The sequence below is a fragment of the Gracilinanus agilis genome, chromosome 6 (assembly GCF_016433145.1).
Source record: "Gracilinanus agilis isolate LMUSP501 chromosome 6, AgileGrace, whole genome shotgun sequence".
NCBI classification, from domain to species: domain Eukaryota; kingdom Metazoa; phylum Chordata; class Mammalia; order Didelphimorphia; family Didelphidae; genus Gracilinanus; species Gracilinanus agilis.
This window is the reverse complement of record NC_058135.1, coordinates 33,158,291-33,178,689: the sequence shown is the minus strand read 5'-3', so window position 1 is coordinate 33,178,689 and position 20,399 is coordinate 33,158,291. Positions and strand designations below refer to the sequence as shown.

Below are 20,399 nucleotides of genomic sequence, written 5' to 3'. Positions count from 1 at the left end.
GTCAGACAAGCAGAATGGCTTTGGAAATATCATAAGTTGAATTGATTCCATGCTTAAACTATTAAGGCTGGCACCAGCAGAACATCCCTGTGCTGCCGAGGTGTATACAAATAGTGACGAGCGGTCATGGGATTTAGTTTCCTGATTGAGCCCATGCCCAACGTGAGCATGGCATATCATACTTGACAGACGTAGAAAGAGCATTGAAAGTGTGCATGGCAATATTAAGCAGTGTCCTGAAGATTCAAAACGTGGCAGAAATATTGGTATGTCTTACCAGTGAAGTAACACATAGGAAAAAGATCCCTGGGTTTGTGATCCAAAGAATCACAGAATTTTAGAGTTGCAAGGGACTTCAGTAGTCTCTACAGAAAAGATATTTTTCTTTTCCAGCAATTCCCTTTTCCAGGAAGAGGGGAAGCCACTGTACTCTGAAGGCAGTTGATTCTGCCTTGGGGACAGCTTTAATTGAAAAGAGGCCAGTATTCCTGACATGGAGCCTAGATTTGTTTCTCTGGAATTTCCATCCATTGCTGATGATCCCAAACAGGTTAAGTCAAAAGACCCACATTTAAACCTTAGCTCTGATACTACTTGGGTAAACTTGGATAAATACCTTTAACTCACAGAGCCAATTTCCTTGTTTTAAAATGAGATGGTCATGAGTCTTTTCTAACCCACATCTTACCTTAGATAGTCTGTACTCTCAGAGCAATGAAGAAATTTAAACAAATAACCATGAAGAGGATATATTAATTTGCACCGATGTCTATCAGTGGTTGGTGTGTGATTTAATAGTTGTCTGGGGGTGGGCAGACACTGAGAAACAGGGTGACTTGCCTACTCAAAAGTTAGTATGTGTCAGAGGCAGAATTTGACCCTAGGTCTTGCTGGCTGTTGATTGATTTTACTCTGTTGATTCTTCTCCCTTTTGCTTTCCCTCTTCATATGTTATAAAAACTTAGTTACCTGAATTTCCCAAGGAACTGAGATAAGAAAGCCACTGCAAGATTATAAAGCATACAAGAAGAACATGCCACCTTGTTGTGGATCTGAGGCAAAGTGTTCTAAGAAGGATGGATAGTGATAGAGTGGGCCTAAAAGTTCTGAAGGATGAAATGGAAATTATGAGTCCTCCAATGCTAGGGCTAGGGGGGTGCCTGGTTGGTGATACTAAGAGGAAAGAATGATTTTTTTTAAAACCCTTACCTTAGAATCTTATACTTAGAATCAATACTGTGAATTAGTTCCAAGATAGAAGAGCGATAAGGACTAGGCAATGGGGGGGTTAAGTGACTTGCCCAAGGTCACACAGCTAGGAAGTGTCTGAGGCCAGATTTGAACCTAGTATCTCCCATCTCTAGGCCTTAATCCACTGAGCAAAGGATTTTTAAGTAATAAATATTTCATTGTTAGTTGGCTGTTGCCATTAACTTTGAGGTATTTGTGACCTTTTGGCCCAATTCGTTTTAGCCACTGATTTGCTGGATTCATTTTCCTGAGGGTTGCAATCCAAAAAAAGGATCTAAAATTGAAAACATCTACAACTCAAAGTCCACATTTTAAAGGCCGATTTCAGTCAGTCCCCTCTTTGCCTAGTGAGGACATGAGGGACCAAAGAAATAAATGATGAACACTTAATAAATCATTATCGTTTGATTATTTCAGGTTACCTAGCTATTTAGGAGCAAGTCAGGATTTGAATTGAGTTCTTCTTAGTCCCATTCTGTTGTCTTTTGAACCTAACCATCTGAGACATTTGAATTCCTTGTCATTCAAGTACAGATTCACCAATTCACTATTATTGAAGTTCCCATGAGTAAAGTAAGTGGAAAATAGTCAGAATGACTTTGAACTTAGGTGTTAAATTTGTACTTTAAAGGAAAAGCAAGTTGTAAGTAATAGAGACTTGTAGCTTTGTGTACAATCCACAAGCATTTATTAAATGCTGCCTCTGTAGATTGAGTATAGTGCTAGAAATGAATAATTCTTTGTTGTTCAGTCATTTCAGTCCTGTTCAACTCTTCATGACCCCATTTGGGGTTTTCTTGGCAAAGATCCTGGAGTGTTTTGCCTTTTCCTTCTCTGGTTCATTTTACAGATGAGGAAACTGAGGCAAACAGGATTAAGTGACTTGCCCAGGATCACATAACTAGTAAGTGTCTAAGGCCAGATTTGAACTCTGGGTCTTCTTGACACCAGACCTGGTACTCTCTCCACTGCCCTGCCCAGTTACTCGTGAAATAATCATAATAGCAAACATTTTAATGGTATTTATTTTGCACCAGGCACTGTGCTAACTTCTGTTTAGGTGTTATCTCATTTGATCCTCATGACAAACCTGAGGGGTAGGTACTATTTTTATCCCCATTTTATAGACAAGGAAACTAAGACAAATAGAGATTAAATAACTTTTTAATCACACAGGCAGACTCCCTACTTTTCCAAGAATTTACATTCTTTTGTGGGAGATGACTTGTTTACATGTAAAGAAATGCAGAATAAATAAAAGTTAAGGTAAAGGAGGGGGTCCAGGAGGCAATTGTAGCCACAAGAGCACTTTAAGAGATGGTATCTGGGGTTCTAAGAGATGAGAAAGGAATGCCTGTTTGTTGCCTTTCTTTGAATCTTTAGCATTATGCCTGATCTGCAGAGGAGGTATTTAATAAATGCTTGTGGATTAGCGTCAATACCTGACACGTAGTAGGCACTTAATAAATGCTTTCTGACTGACTGACAGTGAGTGCCTCTAAGGAAGGCTTGAGGGAACAACCTGTGCAAAGACTACAGCAATTTACATTTTGGCTTGACTGTAGAGTGAATACATGGTGGAGTTATATTGTTATGTCTAAATCGGAATTTATGGCTGCTATAATTCAGTCCAGCTTTTGTGGGGAGAAACAGGCAAGCAGCAAGCTGCAGGAGAATCCAGCTATTTAAAGTAGGCTGTAAATGAATTGTTAAAGGAAATAACTTTATGAATAAAGCAAATAGCCCAAATGGGTTTTGATATTTTTATAATTTTCTTCAAGCTGGACATTGCTTAGCATTCAGTACTTGGTGTGGCTTTTCATTAAAAGGCTTGACTCTTGATAGCGCCCATTTCGTGGATAGGGAAACAAAGGCAGAATAGTAATTTGGCCTGCTGAGGGCCCCTGGGAAAGTGAGTAGGTGAGGGAAACCAAGATAGCTTTTACATAGCTATTTGTACCTTGGACTGGATTCTTCAGAGAATAAATACCCCAGGAATTCAAATCCCACCATGTCTTGGTAATCCTTCTTTAAAGGGAATAAAAAGGAAAGGGAATGAATAGAGGAAAAACAAGTTCTTAGGATTCTTCACAACATTTTGGGGTTTCTTTGGGGATAAAGTCACATTTATCCTTCTCTAAGTTTCCCAAGGTGAGAGTACTGGGAACATTTGGGGCTGCCAGCCAGAACAGGAGAGTTTCAAGGTTATATACCAATGGTTCTGAAGGCAGGCTATTGGCACTGCTGTGATTGAGTTAGACTGTATTGTCACCATGACACACTCCAATCCCTTTTGGACAGAGTGACTGACTCTTTTAGTTAGCAAAGCCTGAGGGGTAGTGTTCCTTTTTACTTGCTGTACTAGATGGAATATTCCTGGCTTGGCTGCCCCTTAGAGTGCTAACTTAAGCCTTGGGAATAGGATGGGAAGCTTCAGATGCAGAAGAGTTCTGTGAGGAACTTCACTTGGACCCCCAGAACGTGGAAATGAACAGAATGCACTGTCCTTTTAAAAAAACCCTTCCTAACTCCAATGATTGATGAATAGAGATACTTCAGAGTGGTTCCCTTTAGCTCTACTCCCAATTCCTTTTTGTTTTCCTTCACACTGCTGACCCATGAGTACTTGTGACTTTGATGTATTATAATTGATTAGGCCACTTATGAAAAACATACTGTTTTTTGTGTGTAGGAGAAAGAAGGACTTTCTTAGAACTAAATCTTTATTTATAGTTTTCTCTTTGTAGATCTAGGGGAACTACCTTGTACTTTTCCATACCCTTTGGAAGGGGTGTCAACCTCCAGTCTTACTTGTTTAACCTTTTAAGACTTTGAAGTTTGAACCAGGTTAAAATATAATTGAGAAATGTTTAATAAAATAAATAAAAATGAAGTACAACATAGATAATGTGAATTTGTGGTTTTCTTAGTCAAATCAAGTCCCTTGAGGATCTTCCACTATTTTTAGAAAAGTCTTCAATAACCACACAATTTTTTCTAGTTGAGTAGGTCACCTGGGTTCATGTAGTACCTGTGAGGGGACTTTGTCATAAGAAGCATTATTAACTTGCTCATTAAAAATGATGACATCTCTCTTTGGGCAGCAAAGCATGTTCTTATTAGACGACCAAAAATTTGGACTAGTTTCCTTAATGTTGAGTGCAGGACCTGGTTTTTTTTGGTGGGGGGGGGGCAGTGCTGAGAGAGAGAGAGAGAGAGAAGGGGATAGAGACAGAGCAGATAGCACATGGTTGTATATTAATTGAGGTAGCAGATGCATGTAATTTAGAGATGCCAGCATTATTTCCTGCTTCCCTGGATTAATTACTTTCTGTCTGCCCTTATGTTTCTTTTACAAGCATTTCAGGATGGTTCCTCCTTTTTTTTTATTATAAAGATATTTTATTTTACTAATCACATGTAATAACAAGTTTCTATGTAAGTTTCCAAAGTTATATGATCCAACTTGTCTCCCTTCCTCCTTGCAGAGTTGGCAAGCAATTCGATCTGGGTCAAAAATATATTATCATGCAAAACACATCTCCGTATTGTTTGTTTTTGTAAGAGAATGATCATATAAAACCAAGACCCCAAAATAAAACCTATGTAAATTAAAGTGAAAAACCATATACTTTGATCTGCATTCCAACTCCAACATAGGTGGATAGCATTCTTTGTCATAAGTCTCTCAGAATTGTCCTGGATCTTTGTATTGTTGGGAGCAAGTAAATTTTTCACAGTTGCTCATAGAACCATATTGCTGTTACTGTGTACAATGTTCTCCTGGTTCTACTTATTTCACTCTGCATCAGTTCACATAGGTCTTTCCAGCTCTTTCTGAAATCATTCTGTTCATCATTCCTTATAGTATAATAGTATTCCATCACCATTATATACCACAATTTGTCCAGCCATTTCCCAAATGAGGGACATCCCTTTAGTTTCCAATTCTTTTCCGCCACAAAAAGTGCAGATATAAATATTTTTGTGCTTTTTAAAGAAAAATCTCTTTGGAATATAGACCTATTAATGGTATTACTGGATCAAAGGGCATGCACTATTTATAACCCTTTTGGCATAATTCCAAAGTTCCCTCCAGAATGGTTGGATCAGTTTACAGCTCCATTAGCAGTGCATTAATGTCCCCATTTTGCCACATACCCTCCAACATTTATCATTTTCCTTTACTGTCATACTAACCAATCTGCTAGGTGTGAGGTGGTACCTCAGAATTTTTTAAGTTTGCATTTCTCTAATCAAGAGGGATTTAGAACATTTTCCCATATGATTATTGATTACTTTGATTTCTTCATTTGAAAACTGCTTATTCATATCCTTTGCCCATTTGTCAATTGGGGAATGGTTTTCATTGTTATAAATTTGAGTTCTCTATATATTTGAGAAATGAGACCTTTATCAGAGAAATTTGTTATAAATTTTTTTTTAGTTTATTTCCCTTCTAATTTTGGTTATATTGATTTTGATTATACAAAAATAGTTTAAATTTAACATAGTCTAAATTATTTGTTTTACATCTTGTAATATTTTCTGTGTCTTGTTTGGACGTACATTCTTTCCTTTTCCATAAATATGACAGGTAAACTATTCTATGTTCCCCTAATTTACTTATGGTATCACCCTTTATGTCTAAATCATATACTCATTTTGACCATATCTTGGTATAGAGTGTGAGACTGATCTATACCAAATTTTTGCCATACTGTTTTCTAGTTTTATGGTTCCTTCTCCATCTGAGAAGTACTTTTTTTAAATGACTTTTAAAAAATTATGAGTTTTTTTTGTTTTTTTTTAAACATTTATTAATATTCATTTTTAACATGGTTACGTGATTCATGCTCCTACTTTCCCCTTCACCCCCCGCACTCCCCCCACCCATGGCTGATGCACATTTCCACTGGTTTTAACATGTGTTATTGATCAAGATCTATTTCCAAATTGTTGTTAGTTGCATTGGAGTGGTAGTTTCGAGTCTACATCCCCAATCATGTCCTCCTCAGCCCATGCATTCAAGCATTTGTTTTTCTTATATGTTTCCTCTCCTGCAGTTCTTTACCATAAATCCCTCAGAATTGTCCTGGGTCATTGCATTGCTGCTGGTACAGAAGTCCATTACATTTGGTTTTACCACAGTATATCAGTCTCTGTGTAAAATGTTCTTCTGGCTCTGCTCCTCTCATTCTGTATCAGTTCCTGGAGGTCTTTCCAGTTCACCTGGAACTCCTCTAGTTTATTATTCCTTTGAGTGCAATAGTATTCCATCACCAGCATATACCACAATTTGTTCAGCCATTCCCCAATTGAAGGACATACCCTCCTTTTCCAGTTTGTTGCCACCACAAAAAGCACGGCTATAAATATTTTCGTACAAGTCTGTTTATTTATGATCTCTTTGGGGTACAAACCCAACAATGGTATGGCTAGATCAAAGGGCAGGCATTTTTTTATAGCCCTTTGAGCATAGTTCCAAATTGCCATCCATAATGGTTGGATCAGTTCACAACTCCACCAGCAATGCATTAATGTCCCAATTTTGCCACAATCCCCTCCAGCATTCATTACTCTCCCCTGCTATCATTTTAGCCAATCTGCCAGGTGTGAGGTGATACCTCAGAGTTGTTTTGATTTGCATTTCTCTAATTATTAGAGATTTAGAACACTTTCTCATGTGCTTATTGATACTTTTGATTTCTTTACCTGAAAATTGCCTATTCATGTCTCTTGCCCATTTATCAATTGGGAAATGGCTTGATTTTTTTATAGAATTGATTTATACAATTGATTTATACAATTGATTTATTTGAGTAATTAGACCCCTGTCAGAGTTTTTTGTTATAAAGATTTTTTCCCAATTTGTTGTTTCCCTTCTGATTTTGACTACATTGTTTTTGTTTGTACAAAAGCTTTTTAGCTTGATATAATTAAAACCATTTAATTTACATTTTGTAATTTTCTCTAACTCTTGCTTGGTTTTAAAATTTTTCCTTTCCCAGAGATCTGACAAGTATACTATTCTGTGTTCACTTAACTTATTTATAGTTTCCCTCTTTATATTCAAGTCATTCACCCATTCTGAATTTATCTTGGTGTAGGTTGTGAGATGTTGATCTAAACCTAATCTCTCCCATATTGTTTTCCAAATTTCCCAGCAGTTTTTGTCAAATAGTGGATTCATGTCCCAAAAGTTGGACTCTTTGGGTTTATCATACACTGTCTTGCTGACATCATTTACCCCAAGTCTATTCCACTGATCCTCCTTTCTCTCTCTTAGCCAGTACCATATTGTTTTGATGACTGCTGCTTTATAGTATAGTTTAATATCTGGTACTGCTAGGCCCCCTTCCTTCACATTTTTTTTCATTATTTCCCTTGATATTCTTCATCTTTTGTTATTCCAAATGAAATTTGTTATAGTTTTTCCTAATTCAGTAAAGAAGTTTTTTTGTAGTTTGATAGGTATGGCGCTAAATTTAAGATAAATTAATTTGGGTAGAATGGTCATTTTTATTATGTTAGCTCGTCCTACCCTAAAAAATTATGAGTTTTTAAAATTGATGTCCCTAGTTGTATTTTTTTTTGCTCTTATTAACATCTCTGAAATATATCCCCCAGAATCCTTTCTCCTTCCCTTTCCAAGAGAAGCATCTTATTAAAAAAAAAATTAGATGGCCTGTGGCAAAATCTAGCATTTGAGACTTTGAATGTTTTATCTAATGTGGAACTGAACACAATGAGTCCTTTAGTGTCTAAGTTTTTAAACTAACGGCAGGTAGGTTGCAAGCAGAAGCTGGATCCTAAACCTGGGATCCAGAAGATCTGAGTTAACATCTGAGCTCAGACACTTTTTTTTTTTAAACCCTTACCTTCTCTCTTAGAATCAATACTAATTATTGGTTCCAGGGCAAAAGAGCAGTAAGGGCTAGGCAAATTAGGGTTAAGTGACCTGCCCAGGGTCATAAAGCTAGGAACTGTCTGAGGGCAGATTTGAATGCAGGTCTTCCCAACTCCAGGCCTGGTGCTATTTATCCACTGAGCCACAGACACTTATTAACTCCATGACCCTGGAACCTCTTTCAGTCTCAATTTCCTCTTCTCTAAAATGGGGACAATAATAACAATTCCTTCCAAGGGTTTGTAGTAGGGAGCAAAAGATATCATATTTGTAAAGCACTTTGCAAACTTCAAAGTGCTATGTAAATGCTCGCTTACTTAAATACTTCTTATATTTTATTTTTTCCAATTATATACATATATAAACATTTTAAACATTTTTTAAAAAGGTTTTTTTGAATTCCAAGTAGTCATGCAAAACATTTCCATATTTGGCTTATTATTATTACTCTTGTTATTTAGTCTTATAAACACTTGGAAAGTCACATGGATGGACTTATCATAGTTGTCTTTACTCTTTGAAGGAAAACTAATGTGCACCTATAGCATTTGTTTTCAGAGGAGTCTTGGTCTAGTTCTAGTAGATAAAATATTGCACTTCTAATCAGGGTGGGTTAATTCAGAAACTTGTTAGGTTACTGAATTTCCTTATTTCTAAGCTAGTACTTTGGGTCTTTGACTCAGCATTTTAATGAATTCCAAATGAAATAATATATGTAAAATGTTTTGAGAATTAAAGTATTTTTGTTTGTTTGTTTTTTTTAAACCCTTGTACTTCAGTGTATTTTCTCATAGGTGGAAGAGTGGTAAGGGTGGGCAATGGGGGTCAAGTGACTTGTCCAGGGTCACACAGCTGGAAGTGGCTGAGGCTGGGTTTGAACCTAGGACCTCCTGTCTCTAGGCCTGACTCTCGCTCCACTGAGCTACCCAGCTGCCCCTGAGAATTAAAGTATTTTTAATGAATGCCAAAATAATGTATGGAGCAGTTCAGTGATGTGGTAGATGGAGTCAGGAAAGCTCATCTTCCTGACTTAGTCCTGTTTGCCTCAGTTTCTTTATCTGTAAAATGAGCTGAAGAAATGGCAAGCCATTCAAATGTCTTTGCCAAAAAACCCCAAATGGAGCCACGAAGAGGTGGACATGACTGAATCAACTGAACAACAACATGAATGATAATGTCTGTAGAATGCCTTGTAAATTCTGTAGCAATATAGAGGACAGCTTCTTCCATTGTGACTAAGTTGGGTAATAAGCCACCAAGGCTATCTACTCTTTTGTCATCGAGTTTTGGCTGATGTTCTTTCAAATTGTCCACCGATTTGTGATTAGAATTTTTCAGTCTCTTTTCAGTATGTTCCTTAAAGGACATTCCATTCAGTCCTTGTAAACTGTGTAATGGTGTCTCATCTGACTGTGAACGTAGTGGTGCCCTCTCAGAGATGGACAGACACAACTCATGTGTCACTGTGGGAGACATCATTCCTCTTATCCTTAGTCTGTCTTGCTGAAAGAAGGGAGCTTCTACAATGGTTCCCAGCTCCTTCCTTTAGAAAAGTTGGTCATACAAGGAGGTTTCTCAGTGGGTAGAGCACCTGTCCTGGAGATGGGAGGCCCTGAGTTCTAATCTGGTCTCAGATACTCCCTTTGTGTGTGAGTCACTTAAACCCTTGTGCTTAGCCCTTGCCCTTCTGTCTTAGAGTCATTATTAAAACAGTAAGGGTTTAAAAAAAGAAAGGAAAAAAAGGAAAAGTTGGTTATAGATCAAGAGCTAGTAGTACAAGGGACCTTGATTGGCATCTTGTCTGACCCTCTCCCTTTGATGAGGTAACAGGCCTCTTGAGTTCAGTGACTTGCCTAGAGTCACTCACTTAGTAAATGGAAAAGCCAGGGTTCCAACCAGTCTCTCCCAGATCAGAACCAGAACATTAATAAGGGCCTCTCTTCTCTCGAGTTAGATTATAGCCCCAAAAGAATGGAATCTGGACAGAGAACCCTACAGTTAATTTTTAGGGGCCTCACAGATATTGTTTGTTACCTTTCATGCAAACCACAAAAAATCTCTCACTTCCAGTTTATTTCATATTTATAAGAGTTATGGAACTCATATAACTCTACAACCATGATCCAGACAGGATAAATTGCAGATCATTTTAGAGGGAAGCTACTTGGGAAAGGCCTCTTGTGAAAGGGGGGAATTTTAGCTGAGGCTTGAAGGAAGCCAAAGAGAAGAGGCAGAGATGAGGAGGTTATAGGGGACAGCTGATGGAAATGCCCCAAGTCTGGAGATGGAGTGAGGCCAGTGTCACTGGATCGTAAAATACATAGAAGGGAGTCCAGTGTAAGAAGACTAGGAAGATATGAAGGGTTCAGATTATAAAGGGCTTTAACACCCAAACACAGAATTTCTATTAAATTGTGAAGCCATTGGAGTTCCATGAACAAGCTATTGCCATGGTCACTATAAGAAGATCATTCTGGAAGGTAGGCCAGAGTGGGCAGGGCCTTAAAGTAGAGAGACCAACCAACAGGCTGTGGAAATGAGGGTGGTGGCAATATCATGATGGAAGGTCTGGGCATATATACCAGAGATGTCATGAAGGTAGAATCAATAGGACTTGACTGCCTATTGGACAGGAGATGGGAGGGAGAGTGAAGAGCAGACATTGATCCCTAGGTGGGAAGCCTGGGTGACCAGGAAGAAGGTGATACCTCTGTTCCTCACCAGTAGAGAAGTTGGGAAGAGGAAAGAGCTTGGGAAATCTTGAGTTCCATGTGGACTTTCTTTTTTTTTTTTTTTTAAGCGATGACTAGGAGACAACCAGTTTGAAATGTTTCAGAGGCAGTTGGAGATGAGAGACTGGGGATCAGCAGAGCAGTGGGGCTGGGTAAAGAGATTTTGAGAGTCATCAGCATAGAGAAGATGACCGAATCCGTGTGAACTGATGAGATCTTGAAATAATCTGTAAGTGGACATCCTTGGTTAGTGGGAGTCATCTGCATGAAGGTCATAATAAATCAGTGCTTAATAAATATTGGATGGATTGAATTGGAAGATGCCCCCCTTTTTTTTTTGTCAGAAAGAGGAAAAGAAGATGAAGCTATGTTAGCCCAGTGGATAGAGCATCAGGCCTGAAGTTGGGAGGATCTGGGTTCAAATTTGGCCTCATACTTTCTAGCTGTGTAACCCTGCTCAGGTCACTGATCCCCAATTTGCCTAGCCCTTACTGCTCTTTTGCCTTGGAACCAGTTAGTACTGATTCTAAGACAGAAGGTAAGGGTTATTTGTTTTTTTAAGTGTCCGAGCCCACATTTTAACTCAGATCTTCTGGATCCCAGGTTTGGGCTTAATCCCATTTGCCTAGTTCTTTTGACTTAGAATTGATACCAAGATAGAAAGTAAGGGTTTGGTTATTTAAAAGAAAGAGGCAAAGACCAGGCATAATTCTCAAATGAGCATTTCCTTGATTTAAAAAAAAAATTGTTTTGCTCCATCTCTCTTTGTTCTCCCATTTCCATCCTCAGAAATACCGCAGTATTTCCTATTCCTGGTTATGATCCACATCACTGCATCATTTTTAGCCTTTCAGCTGTTGCTGGTGTTAATAATGTTATTTATGGCGCCTTCCTTTTTTTTCTTTCGGCGTCAGTGTTTCTGTTTCTCTTTCATCCTCTGAAGTATGTGCTCTTTTGGTAACTCTGATGTCTGCAGGGGAATCCAGATTGTGGAAATCCACATCTGATTATTGGGTCTGTTGAGCTCGTAAGCTTTTCAAGTTCTCAGTTCATCGGATTGTCCTTCCAGCTTTTCTATAAGGGTAGCCGGGGCCTTAGCAAAAGCTTTGCTGAAATCCAAACCTGCTAAATGTGTGGCATTTTCTGGATCCCATACTATCAAGAAAAACCTAAAGAGGGAAAAAAAGAGATTTATCACCGCCAGCCATCAAGCAGCGATCCTCATTGTGAAAGGAGCTTTGGTTATATACACACCTTTATGGAGTTCTTCTGGCCTGGCCCTTTGGGGTGCAGTGGACAGAACACTGGCCTGGCATCCTAGTACAGATTGAATCTCAGACACTTACTAGCTGTGTGATCTGGGACAAGTCACTTTACTTTTGTTTGCCTCATGAGATAATAGTTGTAAAGAGCTTAATATTGTGTCTGGCACAAAGTGAGTGCTATATTTTATTATTATCATTGTTAGTAGTCAGTAAACATTTCTCAAAAGCCTACTATGTGCTCTGGATACAAATATGAAAAAAGACAGTTTCTGCCCTCAAGGAGTTTATAGTCTGATAGGACAAAAGGAAACTGAAGTAGGAGAGAGGGTGGCATTATCTGGGTAGGTATTTAATGTAGGGACACATAGCGGGTGAAAAATGAGATAATTGAGCTGAGCTCTCTTCCAGAATGGAGGTTTGGAGTTCCCAGTCCCCCTTCCAATCTGAGGAGCAGAGGGAAGGCATGGTATGGGGTCCTAAGGCTCATGAATTGATCTCACTTTCTTTAGCTATAAAATGGGAATAGTTATTGCACCTGTTGCTCGGGTTGTTTTGAGGTTTAAATGAGATTGCATTTATTAAAATTCTTAGCACGTTGCCTGGCACACAGTAGGAGTTCAATAAATGCTCCTCTCTTCCCTATTATTTTATTCCTGGAATCAGTAGGGAAGTGATCAGTAGGAAAAAGGAAAGCAGATGTTCACCTTCACAGTAGCCTTTTGTATCTTTGTTAATAGGATCTTGGATTGTAGTTCTGGAGGCGAAAGGAGGCTTCAACCTAGACTAACCTCTTCCTTTTAAACATGAGGAAACTTGAGACACAGGGTATCCAAAGTTCTTGTTTAAGATCACACAGGTAGTAAGGAATCTAGGTCTGCCAATCAATAAACATTAAGCACCTACTAAGTACTGGGCACTTTGTTTAATACTAGAGATACAAGGAAAGGTAAAAAAGGATAGCCCCTGCTCTCAGGTTACTTACAGTCTAATTGGGGAGACAACATGCAAACCATCATCTACAAATAAGATATATAGAAGATACAGTGGGCATAATCCATGGAGAAAAGACTGAAAAATCATCGAGGATTAAGGAGGGCTTCCTGGGATTTGTGATGAGACTGAAAGGAAGCCAGGGAGGTCAGGAGGCAGAGATGAAGAAAGAAGAACATTGTAGCTGTGGGGGACAGTCAGGAATGAGGAACGGGAGGGAGGCCCCAGTTCTTGAATCTCAGAGTTCTTAGGGGTGTGTGGTAGTGATTAAGGAGTAGAAAAACTGGAGAGCTATGATTTGAGCCCAGCATAACATGCATTAGTACCCTTATCTCCCCCCTTTTCCTTCTATGTTTAGAAAAATGGGTGCACCGTCATCCTGAAAAGTAAGGGTACTGCTTCTGTTGGGCACAGACTTCTGTGCTGGTTTGTGTGCTTTTATTTTAAAACTGGATGCCAGGGGCAGACAGGTGGCTCCCTGTTTAGAGAGCCAAGGTCAGAACCCAGGTCCTGGGGTTAAATTTGGCCTCAAATGTATCCTCTGTGACCCTGGGCAAGTCACTTACCCCCTTGCCTAGTCCTTAGTGCTCTTGGAAATGAAACACAATATTGATTCTAAGACAGAAGGGAACTGTTTTAAAAAATAAATAAACCAGATGCCAGTCATTTGATTTCCATTGCAGAGCCTTTGGGATTGTAGATGTTGTGGGTAGTTTTTGTTTGTTTTTAATGAGTCAATTACAGAATTTTAGAGATAGAAGCTCCCTTGGAGGACCTTTGGTCCAGCTGATATTAGAATTTGAGTGGTCTCCCAGCCTTTCCTTGATCTCTAATGGGCAGAGCTCATATGCCAGGAAGTGGGGGGGGGGGCTTTTGAGAACTCCAAGGGTCTTATCTCAAGCCTAAATTAGTCCTCTTGAAACTTCCAACCATTTATTCTTGCTTCTTTCCCCAGGGCCACTTTGAACTTCTTTTCATGGAGCTTCCCTTTAGATACTTGGGGCCCAGCTTCCCATATCCCCCCTAAAGGCTTTTCTTGTCCATCCTAAATATAACTCTCTCCTTCAGCTTATCCTGATATGGTTTGGTACCCCTCCCCATCCTGGATGCTGTCCAGTTTATTGGTGCCCTTCTCAGAAATGAATATAGTCATCTAAATGTGTACCAGACAAGGCAGAGTATAGTAGAGTGATCATCTCACTGGCCTTGGACCCCTGTCTGTCTTCATGTAGCTGTTACAGTATCAATTCTTGATGAACTTGTTTTCTTCTGATAACCCTAGATCTTCTTCAGGTGAACCCCTAATTGTGTCCCCCATTTTGTATTTGAGAAATTGAGATTCTTTTGCTACCCCAATACATTTAGTCCTGACAAAGTTCTCCTTAGATTCAGCCCAGAACTCTAGCCTGCCATGATCTTTTGGGATCTTGATTTTCATCTAGTTGGGATAGATCTGCTAATTATCTCAGCTCTGTGCTGTCTGAAAATTTCATGAGTGTGACATTAATGTTTTTGTCACTGTTGAACATTTTAGGTGGACTAAGGTCAAGGATGAGTCCTTTGGGATTTCCTTCCAAATCAACATTGAACCTTTACTGACCACTCTTTCAACCACTTCCCAATCCACATAATTGTATTTATGCTCTAGTTCATATCTCTTCACCCACTGGAATTCATTGACAGGCTTAATGCTTTGCCAAAATCTAGGCTTTATAGCTGTCCTCTAATTTGCTAGTCTTGTAATAACCCTATCAGAAGAAGGAAATTTGATTTTTCTTGTATTCCTGATTCTTTCTTTGGAAATGTATTTCTTCATTAGAAAAAATGATGTTCGAAGTGGGCACAGATACCCTCTAATGGACACATAAATGGTCTGATTAGCCTTGGCATTCAATTGATCACAACCTCTCTATTAAGTCTATTTGGCTCCTTTATCTGATTGAATATTTCTAGCAAACTCTTGTCTTCATAAGTACCCTTTTCAGCTGCGTTTGGATTGTGCGGAAGTTGTCATAACAGATAGATAGCTGGCCACAAAGTTAGGAAGAGAAGGTTCAAGCTCTGCCTCTGAGTCACTTATTCTCTCAGTGGCCCAAGCAACTTTGTAAAACTAGGTTGCTCTGATGGAGTTTCCCCATCTATGGTTCCCTACAGGAAAAAAAAAATTGATTTCTCCCCTCATTTTTAAATTATCTATAGCATTTATTTTTTATTCGGATCCAGTAGCTTTACCAACTTTTAGGCTGCTTTCTTCTACTAACTGTTCATGGAAGAATCTTTTTTTAATTAATAAAGTTTAAATATAACATGAGAGGCAGGTAGAGAAGCTAATCTCATTGCCAGGAAGCCCTGGATTCCAGTCCTGCCTCTGATGCATAAGACTGTGTGACCCTTAAGCCACAGTAGCCCAGGCAGCAAGATACCAAGGGAGAAAGAGCAGCCTTCATTAGGAGAGGGAATTTTTACTCATTGAGCATTCCTGTGCAAATGAAATCACAGGTCTGCTTCCTACCATTCCTTAATCTTCCCCAAAAAGTAGAACAAATTAAAATAAAAAATTAAATTGATCTGCTAAAATCATTTTGATTATTTATGCTATATTCTCTTTCTTGGCCTTCGAGGGAATTGGCCTTATGGGACGTTTCCTAGGAAGTATTTTTATTATTACTTAAGATTTTATTATTACTTAAGATTTCAGGGGATACACCCTAAGTATTCCTCTTCAAACATGGAGGAAATGTTAGATGGTGATTCACTGTCTGAATAGAACCGGTAGTGCCTTCCCATACCAGGCCAATCAAGAGACTTTTATGGGGGCAGCTGGATTGTGGATTGAGAGCCTGGCCTAGAGATGGGAGGACCTGAGTTCAAATATGACCTCAGGCACTTCCTCTCCTGGGCAAATCATTTAACCTCCCCATTGCCTAGCCCTTACTGCTCTTCTATCTAGTCTTGATTCTAAGACCTAAAGTAAGGGTTTTACAAAAACAAACAAACCGAGATATTTATGAAGAACCTGTTATGGGGCAGGCATTCCGTTGACCCCCAAAACCCCTCTGTTCCTGACCTCTAGCACCCTGTATGCTGTGAGGGAGGCAGAAATATAAGCATAAAAGACACAAATATAACAATATAAAATATGTATATACAAAATACAGAATAATTTGGAGGGAAAGCACTAATAGGTAAAGTTCTCACATTGAAGAAGAAATTTGAGAATATAGGAAACCAGGGATTCCAGGAGGCAAAAGTAAGGAAAGAGATGATGGCCTGAATTCCAAATATGAGCTTGTGTGCTGCCACTGAGATGAGCAATGGAGGAGCCAGAGGAAGCTCAGTTTGAACACAGAGGACATGGAGGGGAGCAATTAGCGATAACATGGGGAAAGGGCTTGTTGGAGCAGGCTCTGAAGGGCTCTAAATGTCCATTAGAGGACTTTGTATTTGCCCCTGTGTGCCGTTGGAAGCCTCTGGAGTTTCTTCTGGAAAGGAATCAATGGGTTCAGATTTGTTCTTTAGGGAAATCATGTTAGCAGCTGGGTTGGAGGTTGTATTGGAAAAGGAAAGAGTCAAGGAAACTAAGGAGGACAGTAACTTCATTTTCAGATAATTCCATTATATCAGGTAAGAGGAAATAGGAGTGGTGGTTTGCATGAGGAGAGGGAGAAGAAGATGGAGGGGAATATTGGGAGACACAAGAAGACAGCATAGGCTTTGGCATATGGGATGGGGCAGGACAAGGAATTGAGTTTGAATCCAAGGTTAAGAACCTGGATGACTGGAATGATGGTGGATCCCTCAACAGAAACAGGCAAGTTCAGGAGAGGGTAGGACATGTCATGTTTGAGATCTTGACAGGATATGCAATTGATGGTGTCTAAGGAACAGTTGGGGCAGAGATAGGTATTTAGGTTTGGGAGTCACCTGGATCAGGATGAATATTGGATCTGTGGTTACTGCCAAAGTCTCCAAAAGAGAAAGAAGAGAGTTCACTAGAGAAACTTAGGGTACAGCCACAGTGAAGGGGAGTCGTTGGACAAATAGGAGAACCAGGAGGGACCAGGGTCACCCTGATACCTGTAGGAGGGAGTGGAAAGGGTGGCAAACAGTGGTCAAAAGAATGAAGATCGAATATTGTAGAGAGCAATTTCATTTGAGTAGTGAGGTCAGAGGGATGAACAATTAGTTGGAAAGGATTGAAATGGGAGCAAAAAGGGTAGGAAGTTTTTCTAAGACTGTGAAAAGGATCAAAGATAACACCAGTTATTAGAGTAGTTCTCATAGTGCCTTATAGTTGGCATAGCACTTTTAACTAATGTTTTTTCACATTAGCCTTACAACAGCCCTGGGAATGGGTACTCTTATGATCCCCATGTTACAGATGAGGATAGTGAGGAAGAGATTAAGTGACTTTCTGAGTGCCTGAAGTGGATTTGAATTCAGGATTTCCAGGCTCTAGGTCCAGCTGTCTAACCACCATAGAAATTTGTCTTTTCCTGCCTTACACGCTATCTCATTTCATCCTTGCAGTCCTGTGAATGTAGACAATTAGAGTGATAGCTCGAGGGGATGGATGGAAAAGGTCATGGGAGCCCGTGTTCCACCCAAGATGGTGGAATCTTGGACACATGATAGGCAGGAGACAAGGGGAAAGTGAGATCAGAAGGGAAAAGGGCATGGATGAGGGGCTATTGTGCTTCAAGAGATGGGAGGGGGTAGAACTCAGTGCCTCCAGAGGACTTGACTTTAGAAAGAAGAAGGGCTCCTTCTGCACCAGAGAGGATGGTGTGAGGAAGGGTGACTTGACATCATAGCCTAGTTATTGTCCAGGAGCCAGTTATTAATTATATTAATTACTGTGCCATCCTACTGAGCGCATATACAGGGAAGTGCTTTTTAGAACTGTCCGGATATAAACTGCATAATTATTGCTACAGAACATAGGAGGAAATTTCCACACAATGACATAGTTTCTTGATTGAGAGAATAACAACTAGGAATTAAATTCTAATTTTCTGATTTGGAATCTTGCACTCCGTCTACAGAATGCAGTTTGGGGAGTGTGGCAGCTATAGAAGCCTTAGCAGCCCCTCGTGGTAGCTGGCCTGCCCTCCCCATCTCAGCTTCTGAAGTTCTGGATTCTAGGCTGTAGGATCAGCTTTCTTGACTTCCTATTCTAGCTTGAATCTGAATTTAAGATTTATTTTGTTTTCATATTCTCCTGTTCTGAGAGCAGGGTGTCCCGATAGAGGCTCCCAGGTGTTAGTTAAGGATTGGGAGAAGAGCTGGACTGATGATCTCCTTGGGGCTCTTCTCTCTGATTTAGTGTCTAGAAGAGGAGCCTAGAGCCCTGAGAAGTTAAGTGACTTACCTAAGGTCACACAACTAGCTCTGTCAGAGTCAGGCCTTGAATCCAAGTCTGCTTTCAATAGGCAGATCATTACTAGGTTAAAATAACCCCAGCTTCAGTTTTCGTACAGATCTTCTAAAAGAGGAGGCTTAGGTGGAACAAAATCACTTGCTGAGTTTGTGTTGTCTATTCTGCCTCTCTCTCCCAGGCTGGTTCTTAAGTCAGACTTTTATCCATGTTTATTTAAGCAGTTTGTTTATATATATGTTATAATTAATATATAATATAATATTAATAATCATCTATATTATTTTACAATACAATATAATTATATATGGAAATTTATTTCTATTGCTATATTAATCAAATGTATTATAATAGAATATATTATGTTAATATATCAATAATTGTGGTATGTTATATTAACAGTGAATATGTAATATTATATATTTATATATTATATATCTTTCCTTCTTATATTACCTACATGTCCAAATATATCCCTTCCTCAACCCCTTTGACAAGAAAGGAAAGAAAGGAGGGAGGGAGGGAATTCAGGAAAATAACCCCTGATTGATAAGGCAATGTCTGGGGAGCAGTTAGGTGGCTCAGTGGATGGAGTGCCAGGCCTAGAAACAGGAAAGCCTAGGTTCAGATTTGGCCTCAAAAACTTGATAGATGTGTGACCCTGGGTAAGTCACTTAACCCCCATTGCCTAACCCTTACCACTCTTCTGCCTTGGGATCAATACATAGTATTGCTTCTAAGATTTAAAAAAAAAAAAAAAAAAAAGGCATTCCTGGCTCAGACCTCCATCTTGGTCAGTGTAGGAACGAAGAGATTTGGCTACCCCTTTAAAAAAATGCTTTATTTTCTATTTTTGATTCTGGAAACATCCCTTTGTTCTGTGGAAGTCTATAAAAACAAAAGTCATGCAGTTCATGATGCCTTTGAGAATTAGCATTGACATTCCTGCCCTGGTGGCTTATCTCCAAGGGTGGTCAAGAACCTTCCATCAGGGATGCTTCACTTGTTTTTATTTTGAGAAGGCTTTCCCTTGTGGTGGGCTTGCTTCGTAATCTCTAGGCATTTTGCTTATAGGTCTATGTAAAATATTGATCCATGTATGTAGATCCAGCTTACACAGCCCAGAATTCATGCTGCAGCTTTAAGCTTATTGCACCTAAGACCACACCAAGATTATGGGGACTTCCAGTATTTTAAATATATATATTTACAATGAATGATAAGAAGTCTGTAGGATTCCCTAGACTGCAAAGGTGTTCATAATACAAAAGAGACGAAGAACCTGTGGTTCAGGGTAGCAAGGCCTGGAGTCAGGAAGACCTGAGTTCAAATATAGCCTCCGTCATTTACTAGCTATGTGACCCTGAACAAGGCACTTCATCTTTGCCACAAGTTTCCTTAGTTTTCAAATGGGAATAGTAATAGCACCTTCAGGCAGCCGTGTGGTGCAGTAAATAGAGTCCCTGGACTGGAATCAAGAAGACCTAAGTTCAAATTTGGCCTCAGATACTTACTAGATGTATATGACCCTGGGCAAGTCACTTAACCTTGTTTGTCTCCCAGGGTGGTTGTGAAGATTCAGATGAGATCATTACCAAGCTTTTAGCACAGTGCCTAGCACCCAGTAAGTGCTATCCTAACATTAGCTATCATTATTTTGCATTTGGGGGGCACAAAAAAATAGCAGTTAGCTTTGCTGTCTTTAGAGCCGTTCTTTTGTGACACTTTATATGCCAAAGTAATAGTAAAAAAAAGAGTAACTGAAGGGGCAGCTGGGTAGCTCAGTGGAGTGAGAGTCAGGCCTAGAGACAGGAGGTCCTAGGTTCAAACCCGGCCTCAGCCACTTCCCAGCTGTGTGACCCTGGGCAAGTCAC

General features: G+C 39.5%; 1 protein-coding gene across 7 annotated transcripts in view; it reads left to right on the top strand.

The window, feature by feature from the left end:
• RUFY3 (RUN and FYVE domain containing 3) overlaps positions 1-20,399 on the top strand; it is a 147,453-nt gene that overhangs the window by 34,070 nt on the left and 92,984 nt on the right. The window contains exons 2-3 of one of the 7 annotated variants that reach the window (XM_044682260.1): positions 17,235-17,256; positions 19,964-19,965. The exons of 5 other annotated variants lie outside the window; for them this stretch is intronic. In XM_044682260.1, coding sequence (XP_044538195.1) covers positions 17,235-17,256; positions 19,964-19,965 — 24 coding nt within the window. Of the gene's footprint in view, positions 1-8,962; positions 8,986-17,234; positions 17,257-19,963; positions 19,966-20,399 lie in introns of all 7 variants that reach the window. One more of the 7 variants, XM_044682264.1, reaches the window with a different exon arrangement.